This window comes from Vidua macroura, chromosome 5, assembly GCF_024509145.1.
Source record: "Vidua macroura isolate BioBank_ID:100142 chromosome 5, ASM2450914v1, whole genome shotgun sequence".
Classification (NCBI taxonomy): Eukaryota; Metazoa; Chordata; class Aves; order Passeriformes; family Viduidae; genus Vidua; species Vidua macroura.
Window position 1 is genome coordinate 4358371 of NC_071575.1, and position 27874 is coordinate 4386244.

General features: G+C 49.2%; 1 protein-coding gene across 1 annotated transcript in view; it reads left to right on the top strand.

The window, feature by feature from the left end:
* The window catches only part of CACNA2D4 (calcium voltage-gated channel auxiliary subunit alpha2delta 4), a 123276-nt gene extending 96440 nt beyond the window's left edge, over nt 1–26836 (top strand). The window contains exons 28-40 of the mRNA XM_053978342.1: nt 2437–2498; nt 3610–3624; nt 6081–6125; nt 7006–7068; nt 12536–12606; nt 13436–13511; nt 15290–15342; nt 16311–16366; nt 17724–17744; nt 22630–22747; nt 24859–24971; nt 25249–25331; nt 25779–26836. Of these exons, the coding sequence (XP_053834317.1) occupies nt 2437–2498; nt 3610–3624; nt 6081–6125; nt 7006–7068; nt 12536–12606; nt 13436–13511; nt 15290–15342; nt 16311–16366; nt 17724–17744; nt 22630–22747; nt 24859–24971; nt 25249–25331; nt 25779–25865 (863 nt within the window). The 3' untranslated portion in view covers nt 25866–26836. The remainder of the gene's footprint in view (nt 1–2436; nt 2499–3609; nt 3625–6080; nt 6126–7005; nt 7069–12535; nt 12607–13435; nt 13512–15289; nt 15343–16310; nt 16367–17723; nt 17745–22629; nt 22748–24858; nt 24972–25248; nt 25332–25778) is intronic.
* Nucleotides 26837–27874: the final 1038 nt, after the last annotated feature.

Here is a 27874-nt window from a genome sequence, read left to right on the forward strand (position 1 = left end):
TGCCTGTGCCAGGTGCTCAGCACCGCTTCTCCTCCTGCTTTATTGCATTGCTGGGCTGCTGCAGTGGCACAAGTTGCTTGCATATGAGTAAGAATAAAACTGTTAGCCATGGTCTCTCTGGGGAATCCGCAATGGCCACTCATCATTTCATGGACCTCAGATCTTTCCACTAATGCAGTATACCCTTTGCCACCAGAGCAAAAAGGCTCATTAACAATCAGTTGTTCTTTGGAACAAGCACAGAGGAATTTATTCCAGTTTTTTTCCCTCTCACTTGAGCTATAGCATCATCCTTATCTCAGACTGAATCACTGCTTTCCTCCTTTCTCCTTGACCTCACCAACAGTGTGAAGACACAGAGATGACTATTTGTTACTAGCACTGGGGGGATTCATTGTGGCCTGGTTCTCCTCAGCTCCCATGTCTTACTCAGGTCACCCAGATGTGTGAAAGTTTCTCACAGTTCTTGCCAGTAGCTGCCACTTTCTGACCCTGCCACTGGCCACCAGTGTGATCCCCCCAGGTTTTCTTCATCATGTTGCAGGCAGCTCTGTCTAGGCTAGGTATGTGCTCCTTACGCCTCCTGGGCAGAAGCAAGGATTTACAACCAGGTACTAAGACCTCTCTGAAGAACAATTTGAGGCCAAGTGTTCCCAGTGGCAAAAACATGAGCCACTGAGTAAGTCTGCTTTACAAGGTTAGTTATGTAGATATCAACTCCTCTTCAAGTCTCATGAAAACTATATGTCTTGGGTAATACTCAGTCCCACTGATGTGATCTCCTGTGATAAGGGGAGCGACTCTTTCTTGAGAAGGTTTGAAAGGATGAATTTATTTAAAGCTACGTACCAAATCGGGTGCGTGGGCCTCATGGGACTCAGCAGCAACAGCACCGCTTGCCTGCTGTCATACTGTGTTGGTTTGTCAGCAGGGGCACCAAGCCAAACCATGGCTGCCACAGCCTCGCTGAAGCTGAGGAATCTTCGTCCAGGCCAGGCTCAGCCCTGTCCTTCCTCCTTTGTTTGCATTCTTTGTCTTGTCTGGTTTGTGCTCTGTGAGGCTTAGGGCAATGCAGCTCTACAGAATCATTCCTTTCCCCCACAGACAGGCAGTCAGATGCAGTTTACAGCAGGGAGAGCTAGATGAGAAATGTGCCTCTGATATATGGGATGTGTAAGATGTAATTCCTACCAGCAGTAGGAATGTGACAAGGACACTGGTATAAAACACAAAGCTGATGCCAGGTGCTAGGGTCTCTGTGCATGAGGCAAGAAAATAACAATTGCATACTCCAGTTTTAATTCATACCCATCTGAATTAGAGCATCAGATCATACTGTTAGCTTAAAAGCACCCACACGGCATGATTCAGATTTAAAGGATCTGTTCCCCCCTTTGAAGCTCCTTTTAATTCAGAGGAAATCTGTAGAAACAGCAACACTTCATCCTCCTGATACTGGTGGTTGGGAAAAAAGGCCCCAGATCTCCCTCCCTGTATTTCTTTTTCTCCCTCACTTGCACTTGATATTCTATTTCAAGGTCCTGCTTGAGGCTGTAATTCCTCCAGAGCTCTTGGATTCAACTAGTTGACACACAGCCCAGTTGTTCCCCGTCAGCACGCCAGGCTGTGCACGACTGCACTGGTTACTGTGTGTGCTTGTAGCAGCCTACCCCGGGACAGCCAGGTTGGCCTGTCAGGGAGACCCTGCACCCTTCCTTCTCCTCTGTAACTGTGCCTTAATTCAGGAGCATGATGCTAGGAATAGAAGGGAAATTAAGCCAGGAAATTAGGACACACTTCATTAAGAAGCACACATACACACAGAGCTCTGCTTAGCCTGCTGTGTACTAGGCTGGGACCAGGTAACAAACTACAATTCATAATCGACACTTCCTGTCAAGTGGCATTCATTATTCTGTGCTTTTGTAGTGGCTTAGGAAAAATCTAAATCTCTGTGGTTCCCCTTGAGACAGGTGGGTTTTCATATTAATCCCTTCCTCACTGGCCTACTTTATTTCTGATTGATGCTGTGTGGTATAAGAGTTGAGGCTGGGGTGATCACAAACATCCATTCTGGCCAGGCAAATCTGAAAAAGACAAAGGCAAAAGCTCATGCCACCCTGGGGGGCTTTTGGGGGATTTATATTTTTTTTTTTATTGTGGTGTTGTTGTTGATCTGTTTGTAGCTTCATAGTGTTTAGTGTGAGGGAAATCTCAGTACCTTGGTACAGTCAGTGTCCCCTTTTCCTCTCCCTCGTTAAACCTCTGACTCTCACTTGGCAGTCTGACTCAGCGCTTACCATTCACACTTCGAGGCAGTTTGTAATTGTGATTTCCATCCCATCACCTTGGGCAAATATTTACTCCTCTTTTTCCAATTTATATTTGTCTTTAATGCTCCTCTTTTGATCGTCCCCTCTTTTTTGTTTCCTGCAGCGGTGGGTGTGCAAATAAAGCTGGATTTGCTCCAACGCAAGTTTTGGATGGCCATGCAACAGGTGAGAGCATCAGCAATCATGCAGAGACGCAATTTAATGCTCTTCATCAGCAAGGTCGATGCTATGTTACATCACATACAATGACATTTTAATGAGGGCTTTTGTGGAATTCATATTAAGAGATTTATGAAGTAGATTAGTTTGAAGTCACACATTTCTGTAATCCTTTGACAGCACTAATGCCGTGTGAGCCATGAGTCTGTTCTGCAGATGCCGTGGTGACAGTGTCAGCATCCTGGCCTGGCATTAGCTGTGCTGCATGTGACACATTTAATTGTAGAAATATGCTTGTGCTCATTTAGCCTTTGAGAAAACTCATGGAAATCTGCAATTTTGAGCTCACAGAAAAAACATCTACTGCCTTCTCTTGTCATCTTCCTAATGATAACAAAACGCTACCAGCTTGCCAAAATAAAAATTATTTGCTCCAGGGATAAGCTTTTGGTGTTGTCCTAATATTAGATACTCTTCTGGACTGAAGGAAGTGGAATAATTAAAACAACTCCCCTGGTCTGGGGAGCAAGAAAAATGAAACACCTTTCCCTTATCACCCAGGGAATTCTTCCCAGGCTTTGCTTTCAGGGAGGTCTGCTGGGGGGGTGAGCATGACAGGACTGTAGCAGCACACAGCAGAAGTGGCTCTCTGCTGTCAGGAGAGGGAACTGTCATCAGATGGGGATGACAGAGAAGGTAGGAGGGCAGGAAGCTGCTCTGTGATGGCAGGAGCATCCTCGCAGGTGGGGATCACATAAACCTAACCTGAGCTAAAAAGATTTCTGCAAAGCACATGAGCACATCCTGAAACAGCAACAGAGAGCTTCATTTTAAAAGCCCTGCTCAGGGCCATACCCAGGCAGTTCTCACACAAACAAGCCCTCATGGGTGTTAAGTGAAGCTGGGAGGCCTTACAAAAGCAGGTGAAGGAGGCCTGTGTGCCAAGTGGCTGCGAGCTGTGGTCCTGGGGTAGGTGCTGGGGTGAAAAAAGGCTCTATGTGGTTTCCCAGGATGTCAGCACTGCTGGACAGAGGAATGACTAACAGTTCTTGTTTTCTCTCTCTTTCCTGCCTCACTGATGCTGTGCTGCTCTGGATGTCCACACTGTGCCTCCCAGCCCAATGACACTGATGTAAGTAGACAAAAGCTGGGGACAGGGAGGGATCCTGGCGTGCCTCGCTGCAGCTTGGCTTCCTAATTGTGTCATTTGTGTGCCAGCATATCATAGTCACTGTCCCTTGTCTGTAGCCTCTGGAGAGGGTCCAAACCTGTCACAGGCTGTGTTTGTCTTCACAGTAATTAAGAGTCTTTGGCAAAGCTCAAAGTGCTCTGGGTCACAGAACCTGACCAACAGCAGGAGGATGCTGTGAGGTAGGCTGGTCTCCGAGGAGGGAGCTGTGCCCATGAAGCAGCAGATGTCATCTGAGAAAAACCAGGGAGCACAGGCTCAGTTCTGCCCCATCTCACGGGCTCCCTGCAAGCTGCCAGTGCTCTCAAACCAGGGTCCTGGCTGTGGTGCTGCTGCTGTATGGCCAGCCCAGCACCAGGCACTGCTGGAACTTCTCTAGGTCTGAAAGTGCAGTGGCAGTGAGACTCAGCCCTCACACTGCTGAGGAAGATGTGCGAGGCACGAGCCCTTCTTGTGGAAAACCACTGTGGTTCACCTGGGTTTCTGTTCTGATATCTGAACCCTGGGCTCTGTATTTGTTATCCCCCAGGGCCATAACTGTGGTTTGTTGTGACCATGTTTCTCTGCTGACCAAAGGAAACAAACTGCCAGGTGACCTCTAGGAATACATCCAGGGAAATAAAACAACCACGTCTTGCTTTGTGGTGAGGCAGGGGTGAGATGGTGCTTGCAACTGGGGATAAAGGAATTTTTTTTAAACCATCATCCCTCTAGAGTCTCAAAAAGCCAGCTGTATTCAGAGTGTGAACATGTGATATTGCAAAGATGTGGGACTTGAAACAAAGTCAGGCATCTCCAAACCTCCTCTGAAGTTGAATAGAGGGACAGAAAACCGGTTTGGTTCTGCAAAACTCAAGGGGAGAAACAAATCCTAACTGAAAGTTAAAGTCTTGTTGTGGTCTGGAATGGCCAGTTTACCTCTTGTTGCTGAGAATCACCCAGAAAGGGGGTTGGATTTTATGTCTAAGGGTTTTGAGAAAATAGTGGGTAGCTGGCTGAGAGCAGACAGGCTATGTGCCATGCCAGTGTCCTTCCCTGACCCCAGAAAACCTCTGGCAGGAAGGGGACTCCATGCACAGAAAAGGCAACACTGTGTCAGCTTTCTTCCCTCTGCTACTGGAGAAAATAGAATTAAAAAATAACACAAAGAGACAGACACATGCAGCCATGGCAAACTCTGAACAATTATGAAATCAATAAGCACCTGAAGGGCTTTGTTACTCACCACTTAACCCCTCGTGTCCCCACCCAGTTCAGTGTTGTGAAACACATGTCAAGTCCACTATGCAGAAATTCTAAATGAAAGAAGTGGATGGTGCCTTGGGCTACATGTGCACCATTCACATCCTATTTTATCATTAGCTATCTGGAGAATAAAGAAACCAACAGCAACAACAACAAAAAAATCCCTGCCTGAGAAGAGCCCTGATCTAAAAGACCATGCTATATTCGTAGTCCAGATACTAACAGATGCTGAAATGCATGCTGGTTTCTCCCTGGTGCACAATAACCTTTGCTTTCGCCCTTTCTTTACAAGTGCCTCCTCTGCTTGGAGTGCACAGGTCCTGCTGGGCACATGTCAGGGAGGCAGGTGCAGGATCTGAGCCCTCAGGAGAGGGGATGTTGCTCATAGAGGCAGGGAGCTGGAGTGGCTGACCTGGGGGTGGTACCTGTGCGTGCTGCTGAGCTTGTCCTGGTGGAAATGCCAGCTGAATTGCAGAGCTGTCTGGGATACTGTTCTGCAAACCTTTAGCCGGCAGTCCCAAGGGGAAGACAGTAAGATGAGTTCATGCAATGAGCTGAGGGATACACTCAGTGCAGGTGGCTCTGGGTGCAGCTGCAGGTTGAGCTCTGGGATCCCCAAGCAAGAGGCTGTGACCTGGCACTGACCCTTTGCACAACAAAGGGCACCACGGGGACATGTGGGACAGCCAGGTGTCCGGCCACCTGGAGACCCAGCAGGAGCAGATGTCCCAGCAGGATGACCCCAGATGATCACACACATGGGCTGTGAGGGTATAAAAGCTCAGTCTCCTTTGTCTGGGGCCCCTCCTCAGAGGCACGGGGTCTAAAAGCTCAGTCTCCTTTGTTTGGGGCCCCTCCTCAGAGGCACGGGCTCGAGCTCTTTCTGTGTTGCTGCACCATTAATAAATTGCTTTAAGGTTCTGGATGTCTGAGACCCCGCTATGGGAAACCTGGAGTTGAACGAGTAAGGAAAACTTGTCTGGCCGTGTGAGTGTGGGGTACAGAGACCTGTGGGGTCACTGTAGCTGCTGCTGCCTCAGTCCCAGCAATGAAAGCCTCTGGTGGTGGGGGAGTGACTGCCAGAGCAGCTCCTGCATGGTCAGCCTGGGAAGTTTCCTTCACACCATGGTTAATTCTCCCCTTTCCCTTTGCAGTGCCGTGGCTTGGATGGTGCCTGTCCGCTCAGCTGTCAGGATGATGTAAGTTGCCTCAGTTTCTTCTCTGTACCTGTGGTGGGTGTGATTGACCACCTGCTCTGTCTCCCCAAAAAAAGGCAGTGCCTGTTGTCTCTTCACAAGAGATTGCACAGCTGGGGCAGGACCTCATAGTAATGAGACAAATCTGCAGTTTAGGGCTTCCCCCTAGCTGGGCCAGGGCAGAGACATTGGGATTCCAGCCAGTGAAAGTCCATCTCCTTTAAATCTGTCTCCCAAGTATCCCAGATCTTAAAAAAAAAAAAAGTGGCTGTCAGCATGACATGCATGCTGGACACCTTTCTTTGTGTTTATGCCACTGCTTCAGCCTTGGTATCAGGAATATGTGAGACAGGAGCTCCTCTGCCCCAAAAAGAGATTTTTTTGTTGTGTGTTCATGTAGGATTTTCTCTGTTTGCTAGTTTTCCCTGCAGGAAAGAGTTTTCATCTAAAATCTGTGCCTCCATTTCCTGCTTTGCAAAATAAAAGTAGATCAGCACCGATACTCAGTGGTGGGGAGAGGGTTATTTTGTGAGTGATTATAAAACTCTGAAATCTGAAGATGGAAAGTATTAGATACCATATTACTAAAGAGAAGAGCACTACAAATATCCTGAAGGATGCCTTGCCTTAAGTGTGGCTCAAAGCCTGCTAGGCCTGCACAGAGCCCCAGCTAGAGATGATCTCTGTCACAGCTCATGGACTCAACACCCTAAAATAGAGGCAGAGAGGGAAAAGAATTGTGTAAAACTCATGGTAGCTGAGCTGTGGGGCTTGGTGTGGAAATGCCAAGGCTGCTGGCATCATCACAAACCCACACTGCTCCATCCTGAACACAAACAGGGGAAGAGCCATCTTTAATATTGCTTCTCTTCCATCTCTGCAGATTCTGAACTGCTTCCTCATTGACAACAACGGCTTTATACTTGTTTCCAAAATACCTGAAGAGGTAAGAGAGCATAAGAGAAGGAGGAGAGTGGGGTTTGCTTGTTCCTGAATAATCCACCAGAGCTGGTTAAAACAAATGAAGTTGAATTGTGTAATAAGGGTGGCTGTGGTGTAATTAAATTCAACTGCGCAGTGAGGGGGAAGGCTCCCAGCAGAGTGACAGCACATCCTAGGTGAGGAAGGAGTTTGCAGTGATAAGGAAGGAACTAGTCAAAATATCTTTTGATCAGAAGAAAGGAAATTAGACTCTGTTCCCTTGGCACAGATGCTATTGAAAGATGATCTGAGACAGTCGGGAAGGGAAGGGAAGGGAAGGGAAGGGAAGGGAAGGGAAGGGAAGGGAAGGGAAGGGAAGGGAAGGGAAGGGAAGGGAAGGGAAGGGAAGGGAAGGGAAGGGAAGGGAAGGGAAGGGAAGGGAAGGGAAGGGAAGGGAAGGGAAGGGAGCAGCACTTTTGAGTGCTTCTGAAGTCAAAGCAGGTGTTCTTCAGAAAAGGAGACAGAGGGGATGGTAACAGCAATGAAAATGAAGACAAAATAATTTAAGTAAATTGGAAACAGGATCACACCTAAAGAATTGGAGAATTTACTGGACTTGCAGAGGTGAAAGGAGCAAGGGGAAAAGCTCAGAATAGAAATAAAAATAAGGTGTGTGGTTCCACAGCCATTTCTAGGGAGCTGAAGGGGTGCAAGTTTGATGTGACATCCTGTGCAGCTAGGTAAAGTCAACACTATCAGTCACTGCATGGTTGAGCTACACTTTTCCATTCTCTGATAAATTCACCACAGAGCTTCTTCTTTCAGAATAATTAAACCCCACAGTTCTGGACATCAGAAAGTGATATGTGGGAACAATCTCATAAACTACAAAGCAAGAAGGCAATAGTAAGAGTGGGCTTAGAGAAGAAGTGGGAAATGAAGGGGGTTTGTTACTGACAAAATAGTGGAGTTTCATTAAAATTGCCATTGTACTGGAGTTAACAAATGCAGTTTGGGTATTTCCAAAAGGCAGTAGATCCAATCCCAGAAATTACTTTCTTCAAGATGTGACAAACAGGTTGAAATGGAAATTAAGGTAGCAGACCTCCTGGTGGATGTAATTGGCACAAGCAGCACAGCTTCCAGAAGGAAGAAAACTTACTAGCTATAGGTCTTTGAAAGCGTGATAAAATCAGGAGATAAGAGAGACTAGATAACCTATTGGATTTCAGTTTTCTTCAGCCTTGAACAGAGTTCCTTACAAGAACCTGGTGAAACAGTGAAGCACGAAGTAGTGACATTGATCTCAAATTAGCCAGGACAGATGAGAAAGAAGATGGCTATTCAGATGGAAAACATCAGCTATATGAGTCCCATGGTTTCCCACCTGGACTTGGGTTGGTTAACATATTCAGAATGGGCTGGCAAAAGAAAAAGGTGAGACTGTGCATTCTGCAGGCACTGCACAGTGAGTTCAGAGAGGCTGAGATGAGACTCTTGAGAGGCACAGAGCAAAACCAATCAGCAACACAGAGGCACCAGGGGGGATAAAGACAGATACCAAGGGAAACTTATTGCAAGGGATAACCAACCTCTTTTCTGTAGGAAAGTGAAAAGTTCCCTACCCAGCACACTGAATAGTCTGGTAGAAGTGTCCCTTCAATGACATGGTGTGCCAAAAAACAAAAAAGCAAATAGAACTTGAAGACTGAGGGAGAGAAATGCTGTAAAAGTTGCATTGGCTCCCCACTCGGGGTGGCCAGGCCCTACTGAGTTTTTGGGATGGGCTGGTGGTCTTAGGAATTGCTGTTTTCTCCTCTGATGCCCATGGCATTTTCAAAGGCATTTCACTGACTCCTATGACATGTGTCCATCAGTGGAGACAGCTACACCCTTTAGCTGCCATGTCACCTGTGTGTCCTCAGCAGTGCCCTCCTGGGTTCTGCCTCGGTGCTTTTTCCTGCATCTTATGGAAAATGGGTTTTTCCAAAGCTCATCTCTGAAAGATCTGACTAGCAGAAACATGGCATTATAGTGGATTTGGGTAAATTATAAACATTATCCACATGCCTGCAAGATCAGCCATTTTGGCAAGCACCAGAGCTGTCCTCCTCCAGCTTTTACCTTCCCTGACCTCAGAGAGTTCACCACTGCTTTTTTTTTTTTTCTGATTTTTTATCCTGTTCCAGTTACTGTTTTTATTTCCTGGTGGTACCATGAGTATCCACACTGTTAAACCCTACAGGGAATTCAAGACAGCACTAAATCAATTCCCTGGGTTTCCTAGCTTTGCCACCTGGATGTTGCTGCGTGGAATCACTTGCTGCTGTGTGGCCTTCCCTGTCCCATCCTGTAGTCTTTCCTCAAGGCATCTATTTAAAAAAATACCCAAAACATCCTGTACCTGGTTTTTGTGGGTATTTTGGCTTTTCTGCCTGCCAGAGCTGCCTAGTGCCTGCATCTCCTTCCCTGGGTGACCACACTGGAAATCAGAGAAGCTTCCTGCAAACGGGGTGAGGACAGCATGGCTCAGGCTCTGCTCTCCTCTGCCCTTGGGATGGGGGATCAGGGTGAGGGATTGGCTCTAATAACCTCTGTATGAAGGCAGCAGGAAGCTTACTGGCAGTTGGAAACCACCATGGAAAAGGGACTCAGTATTTTAATGAGTGACAAGTTGGAAGCTCCCTGCAGGATTACTTGGGGAAGAACGGGTAATCTCTTAATTCGAGCTAATCTCCCCATCCAGTCTCATCCCAGAGGGAGCGAAGAGTTAAAACACAGAGCCAGGAGAAGGGAGTGAGTGAGGACCTGGAGGAAGGGAAAATAAGTGGAAGGGTCAGGCTGTGCTGCAGGGAGGGCTGCTCTGCGTTTTCTGTCACGTTTGCAGCCGTGGCCCCACAGCCACCCCTGAGTTTTTAGCTGCTTCTCCCTGTCAGTCATAGGCACAGCTGTGGATCCCAGGTCTTGAGCTCCCTCCGCCTGCTCCATCCAGATGTTCCCTCTCTCACTAAACCCCTTTTTCTAGGATTGCTGCCTTCTGCCTGAGGCATTTTGCAGAGGATGTCTGCAAGCTCTGCCCAGGTGGGACTTCAGGAGCAGGGTGCAGAGGCAGCCAAAAGGCCAAGATTCCACCAGAGCTCAGAGCTTGTGGAGAAGGAAGGGCTGGCTCTGTTTGAGCCATGCAACAAGGAGGCTGCCTGCCTGCCCAAAGCCTGGGCAATTTGGCAGATCTTGTTTGTCTGCAGCTTCTGAGTGTACAAATAGTGTAAATTGCTCAATGAGCCAGCAAAGCATGGATGCATGTGAGCAGTGATGTAGCTTTTGAGTCATATGTGTGCTCTGCATCCTGTGCACAGCCTGCACATGTGCCTGTGCACTCAGCTGCAGGGGGAAGTGACACAGCGTGTGTCATGTGGGATGTCCGAGCAATGCTTCATGCTGTCAACCTCTGAAATGCCAAGGGCCTGTGGAAACTTGCCCAGAGATGGGAGTTAGGAGAAACACAGCAGAGGGATGCCTAGGAGAGCAGCAGTCACTGGAGGAAGCAGGATGTAATGAGAGCTGCTTTGCAAAACGTTGCTCCACTACAGGACAACTTTGCTTTCTGCCTAGTGATGCTTTTCTCTGTTACTACCTGCAGAGGGTACCTAAAACAGCAGCAAGCTTTGAATGTCTGGTTTGCTGTTGGAGGCCAGTTTGCTTTCTGAACACACTCCCTAGGCCATACTCTCACTTGCACTGAGTTTTTTTGAAATTAAAGTATGTGCTTCTTAAAAAAAGTTGTATCAATATCTGTTTATGAGCAGTAAGAACTTCACGGAAGAGGTTGTTGGTTGAGGATTTCTGAGGTTGCTTTTTGATGGCTTTTTGTTTTGTTTTAAAGACAGAAAAATCTGAACTTTAATTGAATGTATCTAGTTTTTACCCTTGAAAAGGGAAGGAAAGGGAATGGAGCAGCACTTTTGAGTGCTTCTGAAGTCAAAGCAGATGTTCTTCATTCTTATACCTATACAAATGATGTCCTACATGGAGAAATTGGGCCAGACATCAGCATCTCTTGACAGGATGGGCCTCATTTACAGCCTTGCAGTGGCCCCCTCTCCTTGCCCCACTGCCTGCAGTTTGCACTGTGTTAAATCTCCCTGCTGGGTCTGCAGACTGGTATTAAATGGAAGCAGCTGGCCTCTTCACCACCCTAATCAGATTGAAAGAGCGAGGGAGGTGAAAAAAGTTAGTGCTTGCTCAGGCACATTTGACTGTCTGAGACGATTACAGCCTAAATGCTCGAAGGGAAGTTGATGTTATGTATCAATTTATACAGTGAAATGACTTGTAAAGCCTTTTGGGAAGAGGCTCATAACCATGTAACACTACTGTTAGATGATTACCATGTGATCTTAGGTAAATCTGCCTAAGAGTTTGGGCTTTTTTTGTGGAAATGTCCCACTCAAATAAATGAAGTCATCTGTCACCTGCTAATACATGCTAAATGACTGCTAGCCTATCAGTGGAAAAGCAAAACATCCCAGACTGTGTGAATGCTTCCATAACACATGGGAGCTATTTACTCTGTCAGGACCCATGAGCCAGGAAAACAGACAGAGGACAGCTCATATCCGCACTTTTATTATTTACAAACATTTCATTTACTTGCCTGTGAACAAAGCGGTGGACTTGACAGGTTTGAAGCATTTTTGCAATATATTTGTCATGGTTTAGTAACCAAAATTGTTTGTTGAGGAAATCTTTAAAGAAGCAGTTAGCAGATTTGAGATTGGGTCCTTATTTGAGATTATTGACTCCAAGGCATACATGGAACCAGAGGGCCACAAGTTCAACCTTTAGTTCAGGCATGCAAGCAGGACTGGGAGGTTGTTGTCCCCCCAAATGCAACTTAGTTCTAGCTATGCCAGTGCACAGTATGTAATCTACAGGGATGGATGGGTTTGTGTTGTGTTGTTTGGGTCACTGCCTGCTCAGAACTCACACAGCAGTGAGTTGTAAAATTGCATTTGCTACCTAAATAAATCTGTACGTCACACTTGTGCATGGTGGGCCAGTTCACCTAGGGCAGCAGGAGAGCAGAGGTTTCCAAAACCACAGTGGCCATGGGTAGCAGAGAGGCTCAAATGGAAGACTCAGGCATTCAGATCCAAAGAACATGGATTCCCAATAACCCACGAGAGAGTCCAGGCTCCCAGTGATTCAGCATGCCTGGGTCTCTGCAGCTTGAGAGTCTGCCTTTTTCTGACACAAGCCACAGGGACTTATGTGGGCTAAATAATTTCCAAGCGTGGTAGGAATGGTGCAGGATGCCCAGCTGGTGATGGGGGAAGTCCTCCCTCAAGCTTTCCAGCCAGCCAAAGGACAAAGCTCAGTGTTGCCTCCTTACATTGTGTACAGCAGGCCTCCAGACAAACTAGATCAGCTGGAGCCATCGAACATTTGGAAGATGTACAGTTTTTTCTGTTTTTCACTTGCTGTGCTTGCAGACTGGAAAATTTTTTGGTGCAGTGGATGGCTCAGTGATGACCCAGCTGCTAAACATGGGCATGTTCAGGCGGTAAGTGGAGGATCTCCACACTGTACTTCTTGTTCTTCACTGATGTGTGGGTCAGAGCATGTTGGTCCCTCTGAGAAGCACTTGAGCACGGAAAATGCACATGCTGGTGATACATGTGACTCTCTTATCCAGACACAAGAGCTCCTTTAGCTACCTGCCCCATCTGCTGACTGGCTCAGCTATCATCAGCACACTGTTTCTCCTCACCTCTTGTTCTTCCACCTGCTGCAAAACACAGAGAGAGACAGAAACTTCCAATCTCTGTGTGGCCTGCATCTGCTTCTCTGTCTTTTCCAGGACAAGATGCTGTGGGAAACTTTTCTTGGCATTTTGGGTACAGAAGTGCTTCAGTTCCTTCTGCCACTCAGAAAGCCTTTCTGGGGAGTGGTTGTTTGAGAGCCCCACAGATGCAGCATTGCAGCTGACTGACCACATTTCTCTCTCTCTTAAAAAAATTCTCCACTCCACTCCCTCAGCCAATGTCAGAAGAGAGTTCAGTGTTTCAGTGGCTTGAAAACAGGAACTAGGGGGATCTGAGGTAGTTACAATTATAACTCCTCTGCTTTATAGCTTGCTTTACTCACTGTCTGAAATTAGGGACATATTTCCTCCTGTACTGACCCAGTTACATTAATCCAGAGCCTGTATTTCTTGCTCTGCAAGATCCAGCATTGGCCAAACAGCAAAGACACGTGTAAGCAGGTCACTGCTTTAGTGAATCCAGGAAACAGTCCATACCTGACATTTTTGAGAAAAAGCTGATGTGTCTGTCCTGTGGGTGGTTGCATTGCTTGCTTTTGACAGCTTGCTTGTTGTGTTTTGCTTGCAGAGTGACCATGTATGATTACCAGGCAATGTGCAAGGTGCCCTACCACCACCACAGCGGCGCCCGACCCCTGCTCAGCGTACGTATCTGTCACCATGCAGCCCTCCCTGGGCTGGGCTTCCTCCTGCAGGACATCTCCAGCATTCCCCAGAAGACTTCAGGAGATGTTTGCTTTCAGGATGGGACTGTCCAAACTCACCTCAGGCAGATTCCTGAAGCAGCGGTGGCCACTGATGTTGGTTTCCAGTGTGGCTCTCTGTCGCCATATAGGATCTCACTGAAAATTGGAAGGACCAGGGAAAGAACAGGAGCTAGACTGTGGCAGGTTCTCCTTTAAGCCAAGCAATCAGCTAGCAGCTGAAATGAACAGGAATGTTTTTACAGAGCATGTTTTTACTCAGCTCAAGAAGGAGAGTTGCAGTGTCAGGGAACAGAGCATCTGGGGAAAACTGGCAGTCATTGGGGAAGGATGAGTGAGCTTGGAGCAGGAGAGTGAGAATGCTGGTAGCCCAGAGAACAAACTAACAGAGTGAAGGGTTTTACCAGTTCCCAAATGCAACCTCTCTTTAGGCTGATAAAAACTCATACTCTAATCCCACTCCACCTTCCTAACCTTGCCTCAAACAAGCAGAACAAAGTAACTACTCAACACTTAGGCCACTTCAAACTACTTGACACAACCCTAAACAGGGATGTGTTCATTACTGTTATGATCCTTTGATACTGGAAGGAGTGCAGGAAGTATACATACAGCGTGACATTGTGATTTTTTTTTTTCAGTAAAGGAATTTTCAACAAAATACTGCCTTTTAACAACATTCTTAACAATAACACTTTTAACAATGTCTGGTTTGCAATGGCTATACTTAAGCTTGCTTGATAACATATGGTGATTGTAGTGAAAATATTTGCTTGATTATATCCTCCAATTCTGATTACTGAAAGGGATGTCACAAACAATGAGTTGGCAAAAATGAGGTGAATTGGGAAGAACATGAAAAGATGAGCATTCAGCCTCCATCTCTCATCTTCCCCTCTTAGCAAAACCCTTGAAAATTAAGAAATCAAGAAAAGTCAGTTTTTCATATACAGACATAAAAAATCAGTCAATTTTACTATTTTACTATTTGCTGACTTATTTTGGCTGAAGAGGAGTCATCAGTAATGGAACATTATCCTGCATCCCGTGACTACCGCATCTGTTTTGGGTTTGAGGACATGGGCATGATTATGAGAGGGGGAGATGAAAATTAGACGTGGTTACCATGAGGAAAAGAAGCAGCAGTATCCTCTGCAGATGAATTGTCCCTGGGATAATGCTGGATTTCCAATTTGTAGCTGAAAAGCAAGAAGATGATAGAAGTCGTGCCATCTTGAGGAAAAGCTGGATGAAAGCACAGTTAAGCATAATCAATCAATGGCAGATAATACTAAATCCTGGGCAGTGCTGTCACTTGTCCCAGAAACACCACTTGCTCTCAGAACACAAAAGCATCCTAAACTGGTGGTGTCCCATTTAGCTGTGTTTCTCTCCTGCTCTGAGCTCTGAAGGTCATCCACACTGGAGAGAAATCATCAAGCAATTACATCTTCAAAGTCCTTCATATATTCCTGATAAACTCCCTGACCCTCATGGGGAGGGGGTAAGGAGGTATTATTAGTAGCAGGGCAGCTCTGCTGGCTTTTGATGTATTTTGAACATTTTCCAGTGATGCCCAGACCTTGTATTTCCAGCCTGTCTTCAGGAGCTCTGATCAGTGGAGAGACTTAAGTCTAAAATGTGGGGTCCTGCATAACAATTATAAATTCTCTGACCAGGTCCTTACGGTATTTCTCATTTCTTCTTTTGTTCTCCAGCCAATTTATGCCTTTGTAGCTGCAGTGAAGTGGCTGATAAGTGATTTCCTCATGTGAGTACCAAAAGATGGGGGTGTTTGGGAGGCTCAGACCAGGAGGGGCAAGAGCTGGGAAAGCTGCAAGCGGAAGCCCCCACGTAGGGCATTGCTGTCAGCCTTCTCCTGACATTCAGCTCTGCACTGTGCTCCTGGGAGACAGAAAGCTATTACTATTGCCATTTTGAGAGGCAGAGGCCCACAGTGGGTCTGGGATTTACCTGAAGTCACTCAGTACAAAGTGCCTGAGTCAGAAATAGGACTTGGGTCTCCTGGGGCTCTGTGCAGATCCTTGGTGCCGAGTTCTCTTGCCTGTCTCGTTTGCCCGTGAGGAGCGAATGCACATCTTCCTTTCACGGGGGGAGAAGGCTGAAGGCAGCAAGCCAAGCAGCTCAGGTCTGAGTGCCAGGCAAGGGGGGAGAGAGGGGAGGCTCTCCTCTGGGTTTGGGTTCACCTCAAACATCTGGGGTTAATTAGAGTTCAAGCTCAAATTAGGATGGAAGTGCCACTGCTCAGCTTGCTGGGTGTGCAAAAGGGCAGATGTGGTAAAGGTCCAGCTCTGAAGGTTTTAGCCTGTTGGTACAGGCTAAAAAATGGAAATGTTACCTCCAAGCAGCCAGGGTGTGGGCTTCTGATGGCCATCATGCCTGCTACTCAGGTGGGTTCTGTAGTGGCTAAATCCTCTCCCAGCCTCAGGGGCTGCCATACTTGTTCCTTCCTTCTCTGGCAAGCCCCTTGCTCAGGATATACTTCAAGAAAAAGCCCATTCAGATCTTCCACAGTACAGATCCCACAATACAGAGCTACATTCTAGCATGTGGAGAGGGGAAAAAAAATTAAAAATCTAAAAAATCAGACTTGCACTGCCAGAAATTTGTAGTAAACATGCTAGAACTGATACTCACTGGGCGACAGGGCCATCTCCCTGACACCTGCATCCTTCCAGGCTGCTGAAAAAGCATCCTCTGTTCTTGCTCTTTTGACAGCTTCCTTTTGGAGTTTAATATGAGTAGCTTCTGGCACTCAGACAACTTGGCAGATGGTGAGTACACAAGAGTCCAGCCACCCCATAGCACGTGAGTGTTGCAGCCACTGGTGACAGAAGAAACTGTACAGGGAAGCCTGGCCTTGTGCAAGGAGCCTGCCCTCTGCCCCACACCCCTTCCTCCACAGACACTGGAATCCAGCTTCCAGATTCCACCATCTCTCCCCATTTCCACCCCCATTCCAGGCTGCCACAGCACCAGGGTGGTCAGGATGAGGTGTGTGCTGCTGGGAGCACTCTGCTTGCTCTCCTCAGGGTAAGAGGGGACACTTCTTTCTGAGGACCCCTACCCTATGTGCAGTGGGATGAGAGAGGCCATCAGCTGCAAAGAACTTCTGTTGGAAAGCCTCCCTTCCAGTCTGCTACAGGACAGGCCAGAGCAGGCGTGGAACAGCAATCTCTCCAGAGCCTGATAGAGGTCCCTGGAAGTTTGACAGAAACCTTAGAGTTCCATAACACATGGAGGGTCTTCACTTACCACTGGACCTGCTCTGGAAGAGAGAAGATGATGGCACATGGTATTGCTCAGCAGCTGAGTTCAGCAGAGGGGTGGGTCTGGCTTGAAATACAGTGACCTGTCCTGCAGCTGAAGTTCTGCCTGCTGGAAACACCCCAGGAATCTCTGCAGTCCCATCCCAGCTCCTGCAAGCAAGGGTGACGTTAATGGCCCTGAGGAGACTCGGAGGGGAAGGGGAGGTGCATTCTGCACAGCCGAGTAGGGGCTGTAATTAGTCTTGCTAATTATTGATCACTAGTGATGCCTTTAGTGGAGACAGTGATATCTTCCATGCCAGCTGGGGGGCTGGGTCCTTCTGCACTGAATTCTCCTGGCATAATGGGGAAACAGTCATTTTCTGAAATCAAAGTTCCCCTCTAGAGAAGGAGGTCTGTGGGTGCTGTTTAGGTCCCACTCTCCTCCTCCAAAGAGATGGCAGTAGAAGCTGCAGCTGTCCCCTAAGCAGCCCTGGCTGCTGTGTAACACACATCAGGGTAACAGGAGTGGCCTCATGCAGAAATTGGTGAGGAAGAGTCAGATGAGCAGGTGCAGTACTCGTGGCCCTTCAGGAGAGACTGCTCATTCAGGGGAACAGGCAGGTGTGGTATTCCTGCTGTGGATGTTCTGTGGCTGCAGTCTGATTTAGTCTGTGCTTGAGGAGAGCAAAAAGGGAGGGGGGATGTCACTGCTATCCTGCTCATCACCATTTCCTTTTGTGCTTCCTTCATCTCTTTCCCACATCACCTCCATGACTGCTGTGTGCAAATTCATGTCTCCTTGTCACTGCCATCCTGTGAATCTGTGAATCTGCCACGTGTCTCCATCACTGTGTGTCTGTGTGTCATGGGACTTCTCCAGCCAAGGCTGTCTTCCATCACTGTAAGTAGAACCACCTAATAGTTAGAAAAAAGAATTAACTAGAAATTCCTAAGCTAGGAAAGACTTTTTTCCACCCTTTGTACAGTGGGGGACTTGCAGAAAAGCATGACAGGGCCAAGGCAGAGTCTGGCTCTGTTTCCCTGGTCTGCAAAGAAGAGATGCTGTTGCTCATTTAGCTGGCTGAGCTGGTGATTGAAGGTCTGTCACTGAGAAGTTGATAAAAGAAGGAACATATGAGCCTCCTGAGGAGCTGCAGTCACAGACAGCATCATCACTCATTGCTATGGCCTGGCTGGGCCTGTGGCCCGTGTTCCATGGCATGTCCTTCACCGTGATTCCCAGCTGGCCCATTCTTTTCAGCTGTTATTCCCAAACCAAAGACCAACCCGTGCCTTCTTGCAGGAGAAACTTGTAGACTACAGTTTTTGTAGACTAGAGTTACTAAGAAGTAACTTAAGTCTTCTTTTCCACACACCAGGGCTTAGCTCTGTCTGATAAATCCCAGCCCAGCTCTGGGATAATGCAGGAGGGCTTTCAAGTGGTTCAACTGATAACTCATAAATCCGTTCCTACAGGCGAGTTAGAAACTCCTCCAAGACAGAGTCCAGACTGTGGCTGTGTTTGTATCTCCCTGCTTCCATATCTAGCTTGTGTTTGCCAATTTGCTCTCTGCCCAGCAAGACATATGTGTGAGACAGAGATGGAGAAATAGAGACAGTTGGAATGTGTCTGACTGGATGGAGAAGAGGAAGAGCAAGAGAGGGTGTCTGCAGATGAAAAAAAAAGAGTGTCCATGTGTGTGGGGGAGTAGCAGGGTGGAAGAATACTATTGGGGCTGGAAGAAATGGATTGCACATGTTGTTAAGAAGGGGCTGTAGATTTTTGCCAGAGATGTTAACATTTTCTTGACTGCACGCCAAGGCTGGTGTATGCGAAAAATATGAAGCGAAGGAGACATTTTGTGAGAGAGAAATTGAGCACACACATTTTTTCCGGGTTATGTGCAGAGGAATTAACGATCAGGGATCTAATGCTCTCCCTTGCCTGACTGTGTACCTCTGGCTCTGCAGCACTGAGCCTATTTCTGCTTCCCAAGTTCTCTTGTTTTTTGGGAAGGTGAGACTTGCTGTTGGAATATGGGCATGATGTATTCAGACTGCACTCATCATACAAATCTGCTTTTCAGAGGTGCTGAGAAGAAACGTTTGCTGCCACAGATTTTTCTCTGCTCTCAGCATCTCAGTTTCTCTCTGTGTTTATAAGGGCTTCTGCTTTTATGGACATCAGCACAGGTTTGAAAGCTTTTAATTAAGCCAAAAATACTTCCAGCCAAGGCATGCAGCCTAGAAAGAACTATTTCTAGAATTCCGTAGATCATAAAAGTTTCTTTTTTTTTACTCCACGGTAATGAACTCAGAAGATATTTTACAAGATAATTGGTTAAATTCTATGTTTTATATTGGTAACTAAGTGTCAGATTTTGTCACATGTCCCAGAGTAAATCCTCTGACTCGAGTGCATGATTTAATGCTGGTGGGAAAGAGTTCACAATCTGGGCTCTATAGTTCATAACAAGGCACAGCAACTGTCTTTGCTGCTCAGAAGGATTGGTTGCCAAATGTCTGACAAAAGTCTTTCTGGAAGTGCAGATGGTAGCAACGACAGCCTGGAATTAACTCACTCTTTGCTATAAAGTTTGCAATTTTTTATCAGCTCCTCTGGCTGTTTACTAATCCCTGACCAGCAGACTCTCAGGGTGCTGATAACATTTTGATGTCCAGTATGTGCATGCAGAGGCTCAGCCTGAGCCTTTTGCTGATGATGTACATGCTACTGGGCTTCTCTGAACCTCTCAATACTGCTGCAGCTGCATTGCTTCCCAGCAAATTAAGTGTCAGTAGGCTTAAGCATAATCTCTGTCATAGGTCTTGTCTCTGTGCAGGAGTTAGATTTTAAAGCAGCTTCTTTTCATTCAGCTTGTGCCAAAAAAAAAAAAAATACAAAACCAAAAAACTTAAAGTCTGTGCAGGCCACTTCTGCCAGTTTAAAAATACACTTTGGTGCTGGCCACATTTATCCTGGGTGTGGTTCATGCAGTCTCTTTAATTGAATTTTCCTTGCAGGGCCTGGTTCTCCAAGCCCACCATGACAGCCCTCATCCAACACTGGCTGAGGCTGAGAGGCCTCAGATCAACTTCCAGTCTGCATTTTCCAAGCTGATGGTCTCGTTCACCCCTCCCTGCACCCCATCCTTCACACCACTGTACTTTATATGGCTTGAACTCCATCTGCTTTGATGATGTTATAACAGGAAGCTAGTAAAGGATATGATATTATAACAGGAGCTACTAAAGGATGTCACTCTTTACCAGGGACAGGGGAAAAATGAGGTCCTGGTATGTCAGGGCTCTTTGCCACTCATGACATGAGCCATCTGGTAAATTCTTGCAAGCAGTTTGCCCCAACTTTATGAGGTCACCTTTGTGGTCATCACAGCGGTTCTTCTGAGCAAGAACTGCACAGTCCATTGCCAACAGCTGTGCTGCTGTGGCAGGGCTGTAAATCCAGGGGCAGCTCAACAGGACAGGGATGGCTTGTGGCTGAGGTGTGGTCTTGCCACAAGCATGTCCCCGAGAAGGGCTGTCCCTGGTCCAGGCTGTGATAGCCTGGCCACCTGCTTCAGGGTTTGGAGCTGCTTTCCCAGCCCCCAGTACAGTGAATTAAGGCTGAAAGAAATGCTGCTCTGTTTCTCACACTCCTTTTGTCTTAGTTTGGGGACTTTCCTGGCCAGAATATACTTACCAGCCCTGCAGCTGCTCAGAGCCAGAAGGTGTTTGCAGCTTCTCTCCTTACATCATAAATGGGGATATTCTGCATGCCCCATCAGAAGTGTCTGAAATTCACCCCAGAAACATCTTCTGCTCATCCCAGATCTCCTCAGGACTGTCAGTCCCTGTGACGGGTCCTAGTCAGAGGCATTCTCCATCAGCAGAAATGGGAGAGGCTTTTCCCTGCCTCTGCAGCATGGGGTTTGCACAGAGGGACAAGGAATGGTGGCAGAGCACAGCCAGACAGCCCCTGGCTGGTGGCAGAGGTGCTGCTGGCCCCTGGAATGACAAGTTTGGTTGATTAATTCGGTGTGAATCCAGGGTGAATACAGAGCGAGGCATTGTGCTGCAGTCAGGCTCCGTGTGCTTTTGAATCTGTGCAAAATGAACCTCACCATGTCACTGAAAGGTGGGTCCCATAGTCTGGGAGGATTTAAGCAGGGGGCTGCCTCCTGAGTGCTGGTTTTTGAGACTTCTGAAGAAAAGCACAAAGTACAATTACCAGAGACTCTGCACTGCAGGGAGGGGTTTGAGTGCCCATCATATTCACCTGGGCAAGGCATTAGAGGCAAGATTGGGCTGCAGTTCCTGGCTCTTAATGGATGTCTTGTGTTGCTGGATTGCCATGGTGGAGAGGAAAATCAGAGAAAATCATGCAGTTTTTCTCTCTCTCTCTCGTGTAATCCACATTGTTTAGACGGCAAGCTCTGCAAGGAGGTGCCTGCTGCTTTCTGCCTGCTCTGGCAGTGCCAGGGGAGAGGAGACCATTGCTCTCAGCAGTGAAGGTTTCACAGTGATGCAAATCACCCATGCAATCACGGATGCCCTCTTGATGCCTTCTCACCATACATTTGCTGATTAAAACCCAGATTGCTGCATTTGTCTATAAATCTTCAGCGCTTCTGCTGCAAGGGGTAAACTGGGCGTCCTCCAGGTGAGGAGGACCCTCTTTCCCACTGGTCCCCCCAGGGGCACTGCCCATGGCTGCTGTGTGGGTGGGAGGCTGCAAAGTGAAGCTTTTGTGCTCAGACCCAAAGCTGATGTAGAAACCATTTCTTGTACTTGCTGCTGCCTGAGCCACAGCCACCTCTGCCCTAGCAACAAAGCTTCGTATTTCCATCAGCAGCAGTCCCCTGTGTCCTACAGAGGCAGGAGCTGGCTTTGCTACCTCCAACTGCAGAAAATAATTGCCAGAAGGGCCCAAGGCAGTAGTTTCAGGCAAGACAGATTTTGCTCAACTCCTAGAAAGAATGCTCTTGCTTCTTGAGTGAGGCTTAGTGAGGTGGTTCAGCTCCCCCTCATCCCCAAATTAGTTTGGGAGTCCTACAGGGTGTGACTGATGAGTGATGGAGCAGCTGCTCCCTCCAGGAGCCAGTGCTGTTTATTAGCTGGGTCTCTGCTGGCCCTCGAGAGCTGTCATCTGTTTCCCTGCGGTCTCAGGCCAAATCTGTTTGCTGCTGGTGGTTTCTTCTTAACGTGGCACGTACCGAGCCCCTCCAATTTCCTGCTGTGGGCTCGCTGTGAAGTGTCAGTGGGCTCAGGAGGGATCAGCAGCTGATGGGAGCCCCACCGCAGAGACGCAGGGTTCCCGCAGGGAGCAGCCCTGGGCACAGGCACAGAGGGCCAGCCCAGGCACAGGTTTCAGTGTTTAAAAACTGCATGAACCAGCGCTGGAGGGATTTCATTGACATGGCTGGTTCAGTAGGGCCCCCCGAGCTCCTTTGAACCCGCAAGTCCCTGCCTGCCTGGCCAGGGGTCCCTGGCTACTGTGGCCACTACGGCTCCTCAGCGTGGCAGGGTCCGTGCTTGCTGCGGAAGGCGAGTGGCGATACTGGAGGCATTTCCACATAGGCTGGTTTTCCCACACCACCTAGTGGGAGCAGGGATCACTGCCTGGCTGCTTCCTGCAGCATCTCCTTCCCTTTCTGCTCCAGCGGGCACCTGCTCCTGGCCACCTTTGGAGGGTAGCTGCTCCTCCAAAGTCCATCACCAAGTCTGGAATGTTGCGGGCAGCTCCCGTGTGCCCCTCACGGTGCCCTTGTCTCGTCCCCTGGCAGCTCACAGGCACAAGAAGCACGACACGCTGCAGCCCTGCGACACCGAGTACCCCGTGTTCGTCTACGAGCCGGCCATCAAGGAGACCAACGGGCTCATCGACTGTGGAGACTGCCAAAAGTAAGAGCTGCAGCTTCCCTTTCAGCTGGGGGCCTTGCTGGGGGTGACAGCAGCACGAGAAGGGTCACCTGCCACCGTGCCCGTGGCACAGCCACCACGACAAGCACAGCTCTGGCTACAGAAAGGTGGACACAGAGAGGTGAAGAGACCAGGGTGCTGATTCTTAACAAAAGAAAAATAAAAATTAAAACCATTTGTTAATAAGCAGAGGTGGCTGGAGAACAAAGAGTACAGAATTTAAGTATATATATCTTTCCATTCCACAGATTTCAGAAAGGAGCTTTTTCTGTTCTTTCATGTTTCTGGCAAAAGTTTTCTTCTTAGAAAGTTTTCCCTTTTTGCAATACTCTTGGCTTTCCTTGTATTTTTTTTTTTTCATTTTCCCCCTTTTCTGTATTTCTACAGAAACAAAACAAAACAAAACAAAAACAAAAAAAAAAGACAAAGCAAGGATGGGGGTGAAATAAGTGTTAGACTGAAAGAACTGAAAACAAGAGGCAACTTTTTTATTTCCCATTTTCATTGTAAGTGAATGGACAGTCAAAAGTAACAAGAAAGTCATTGTGAAAAGAGGCTGTTTTCAGTGGTTGCCCAGTGCCATCAGCAATCACATGTGGAAAGGTGACAAAAAGATGAATTTCCACTGATACAGCTCTTCCTAATGTGAGGAGGCCAAACAGATATGACTGGAACTGCTCCTAAAAAAACCCACAAAACCTGGTCTTCAGTATTGGATCAACTGCAGGAAAGACATAAAGCTTAGAAAAACCGCCTCCACTAGTCAGCATGGCTCTAGGAAAAGCAGAGCCTTGCCAAACATTGTTTCAGAAGAGATTGCATATTTGATGACAAGGTATTCTGTTAAGCTCTGGGCAGATCCAGAGGAACTGAGTGACCTCTTTGGGTCACAGATCTCTGCTACAGACAAAGCCTGGGAGCTGCCCCGTCCCTGCTGGAGGCAGCACCTCACCAGTGCTGGAGCAGCAGGGGCTGTGTCCTGCTTGGCTCCTTTGTAGCTACAGCCTCTGGCTCCCAGGTGCATCCTGTGCATCTTTTATCCAGATATTTGGGAGAGACAGCCCCACCCCTGCCACAGGCTCTGTGGAGCATTAGCCAGGGCCTGGCATGCAGGCATTCCTGGTGACATCCCACAAGCTCCTGGTGGAGCAGGGGTGGCCCAACTTGGGCAGAAACATTGGCTTGTGGATTGATGCATGGGGCATCTCTGTCCTGGTAACCAAATCTGTGCATGGCTTGAAGGCTGCTTGCCAAAGCTCCCAAGGCAGTCATTAGTCAGGGAGTGCTAATGAAATGGTCAGCTGCTTCGTGTGGCATTCAGCACCTTTAAAAGGGGACACAGAAATCCCTGGAGGCTGGAAGGCAGCAAGGCCAGGTGGTGAATAACCAGGGACACTGGGCACTGCTCCAGCACAGTCAGCTTGACCAGTGCAGTGAGCACATCCCCACAAGCCTGTATTTCTATTCCAGAAGCCCTGCCACCAGTGCAGGCACGCAGAGCCTGATGTCCCCAGCCTTCCCTGTGCCCAGTGGCTCCAGGACATGCTGGCTCCCTGCCAAACACCAGCTGGTCAGTGCTGTCACACCAGTGTAGCCCATAATGTTACTGGGTTCCTCTATTTCTCTCTCCAGTAACGTGAAATTTAGCACAACTCTGCTCCTCCCAGGACCACAGAATACAGACACCCTTGCATTGTACCAGCACACACATAAATATGTATTAAAATGGCACTGACATACCTCTGGGTGAAGCCAGGCTTTGCTCAGGTGTCATCTGCTGTGATGTGCTGCCCCATCTGGGGAGGGCTTGTGTTGGTTTTGGCTGGTTGGTTGGGTTCTTGGGTTGATTTTGACTTTTGTGCCTAGCATGGAGTTGTAGATTTGAGCCAGTTCAGAGCCAAAAATGAGGTGAAAAAGGAGTGCCAATGGCACTTCTCCCTGGCCTGCTCACTGCTCTCTCCTGCTTTCTGCTGGCACCCTGTTTCCAATGATCACTGTTTTCTTTCCGTTTCTTTGCTGTGGTTCAGGCAGTTCCAGGGCTGCTGCTCTGGGCTGGAGAATTGTGCTTTTTTTCACCTGCTCTTCCCTTACAGGATGTTTGTGGCACAGCAGATCGTCAGCAGCAACCTCCTGCTCCTCGTCACGGACACTGTCTGCGATTGCAGTGTCTTCCCACCCGTCCCAATGGATGCAAAAGAGGTCAAATATATCCTTCCATGCACAGCAGGGATGCAGGGCTCCACAGGCCCCGTCATCTCCGCGTTTGCCAGGGTGGAAAATGTGCTTCTGCTGCCATTGCCGTGGGGGTGGAGAGCATCACCTGGCTTGGAGAGGTCTCCAGCCCGTGCAGGGTGACCTGCCCTTCCCTCGTCCTCCCGGGTGGTGCGGTTCCACCCAGCCAAACTTGCACGGGGGCCCAGTGGGTGTGTGTGGCATCCATCCCCTTTCCCTGCCCGCCCTGGCGGTCCTTAACAGCCTCGCACACAACGCTTCAGTGAAGTGCGAGCGGATGCGCTCCCAGAAGCTGCGCCGGCGGCCGGACTCGTGCCACGCCTTCCACCCTGAGGTATCCCGGGACAGGGGGCAGGGAGGGAGGGACAGCTCGCGGCTGGATGGCACCACGGGCACGCCCGTGCCCGAAATGCACGAATGTCTCCTCTTGCACCCTTGCATGGAATGTCTCACATGCCCGTCCTGCTGGCTGGAGCCAGACACAGCCGTGAATGCCCGAGGGGGTTCCTAGCAGGATTTCACGTTAGTACCACCTGGGAAGGGCTTGAGCTCGGAAACCACAGGGTCAGGAGCAAGCACGCACACACACACACACCCTGCTAGGAGCCGAGGAGCCATGTGGCTTCCTAGCCCATGGAGGGCTGCTGTGGCCAGCAGGAATAACGAGGTCCCTTCCTTGGCTCCTGGTGTGATCTTTCGGCCGCAGGCATCGCTCCCTCTTCCAAAAGTGACAGGCAGGCTTGGCAGCAGGCAAGTTGACCCCTTGTCTCTCATCTCGCAGGAAAATGCCCAGGACTGCGGTGGCACTGCTGGGATCTCTGTGTGTCCGACGCTGCTGCTCCTGCCCCTGGTGCTGCTCCTGCGGTGACGCCGCCTGCGATGCGCCTTACGCGGCAGGGACCCGGCGGGACAGAGCGATGCGAGGGCAGGAGATGGGGTCCCCTCCTGGGACACCCTCCGCCACTTCCCGAGGTGTCCTTCACCACAGAGTCCGGCACGGTGCCGACGGTGGGAGCTGCTGCCTCCTCGGAAGCCGGTGGCAAAAGGAGATGCGAGAGCAGCAGGGGCAGCTCCTGGCACAGCAGCTGCTGAGCGGCTCCTCCCAGACACCGCTCACAGCCGGGAATGCTGCGATCACCGGCACGGAGAACATTCCACATCAGCCGGCCTCCCACCGAGCCGCCTGGGCTGCGGGCGGCAGAGGGCTCGGAGGGGCAGAGCTGGCTCTAGGAGAGCAGGAGGGGCAGGGGACAGCACCTACCTGTCCCTCAGGGTGAGCCACCGGGATTTTGAACGCCCAGGTGTGGAAGCAGCATGTCCTGGTCTTGGGGGTGGTCCTCAGCCGGGACCCCGGGCGTGGGACACGGCACCAAAGCTGAATTGCACCGACCCCACCTGGAGCCGGGCAGTGGGAGGCAGCACAGATCAACTGGAGAGCTGCAGCCACGCCAGCTCTGCCAAGGAGACCTCTCCTAACACTGCGAGGGCAGCATCCATGTTCTTGTCTACATGTGGACTTACCTCTGGGAAGGGGTTTTGTATGACCCACCAGAAGAGACTTACCTGCTCTTTTCATTGCAGAAGCAGCCAAGAAACAGGCACTTTTCCCCTGGGAGCAGCACTGCCCTGCTCCCCTGGGAGCAGCTGCCCTTGGTTGTTCCCTGCCCTGAGCCTGGCATTCCCAGCTGGTGGGCACGGGCCATTTCTCACAGAGCTTTACGGACAACGGGTGGGAAGCACCCATTTTTCTTTTTTTTTTCCTTTTTCTTTCTTTTTTTTTTTTTCTTTTTTATGAACTGTTCCATACCATCTCATTAAAAACAAATACATGGCATATTCTACATAGACACCATAGCTTCAGCATGTGTTTGGTGGTCATCACAGCCCCACACAAATCCCAGGGTGTGGGTGGAGGGACTACAAACACAGCTGTGGTGGCCCTGGGTCAGCAGGGTACTACAGCAGGAAGGCTGAACCTTTGCCTGGTCACTCTGGGAGGGTCCTGCACCCCTCCAGGCCCCTTGTGTGGCTTGTCACAGCAAGATGTCACCTCCTTCAGGACACAGGCCCTCCTTGCTTGCTGCCTGGCAAGAAGCACTGCCCACACGTGCCCTGCCATGTGCCTGCCATGGGGAGCTGCAGGCTCCTCTCCAGGGCCACCGCGCCACCACTGCCACAGCCACCACTGCCGGGCTGGACTCCTGCACAGAGCAGCTGGATGGGAAAGGGCTTCATCCTCACAGCAGCTCTGTCCCTGCCCTGCCCTGCAGGCACCCACAAGTGCACTCCAGGTGTGCTAGGGATGCTGTCCCTCTTGCCACGCATGTCACCTGACACTGAGGGGACAGGATCAGGTCCTGGCAGGGACCTTCCAGGACCTTAGAGCTCCCCTGTGGGGTTTTGCCTGGCTGGAGGCGGTGCTACAGCAAAGAGGAGAGGAACCACTGCAGTGCTGGAAGTAAAACTGGAGGTGGAGAAGGTTCCAGGCTTCAGAGGCAGTGACCTTATCAGAGCCAGCAGCAGCCAGGGAAGGTGAAGGCAGGACGGAGGGAGAAGGGGTGGCTGTCAAGGCTGAGGAGCCAGGAGCTGCTCAAAGATGGAGGAGCCACTGGCTCAGGGCAGCCCCGGGCTGGCACAGCTCCCCCAGCCCCACGTGCCTGCCCGTGGTGCCTGCCCTCCCGGGGCACCACTCTCAAGGATGACCTCCCTGTCAGAAAGGATTAGCAGCCCCATCTCCACTCAGCTTAAACAGGGCATAAAAATGCACATTGCTCTGCTGTGGATGAGCCATGCTTGGCTTCAGGTGCACTAATCCACAATAAACACGGTCCTGCAGGGATACCTGCACTGAGAGAGTGAAGATGAGAGCTCTACCTG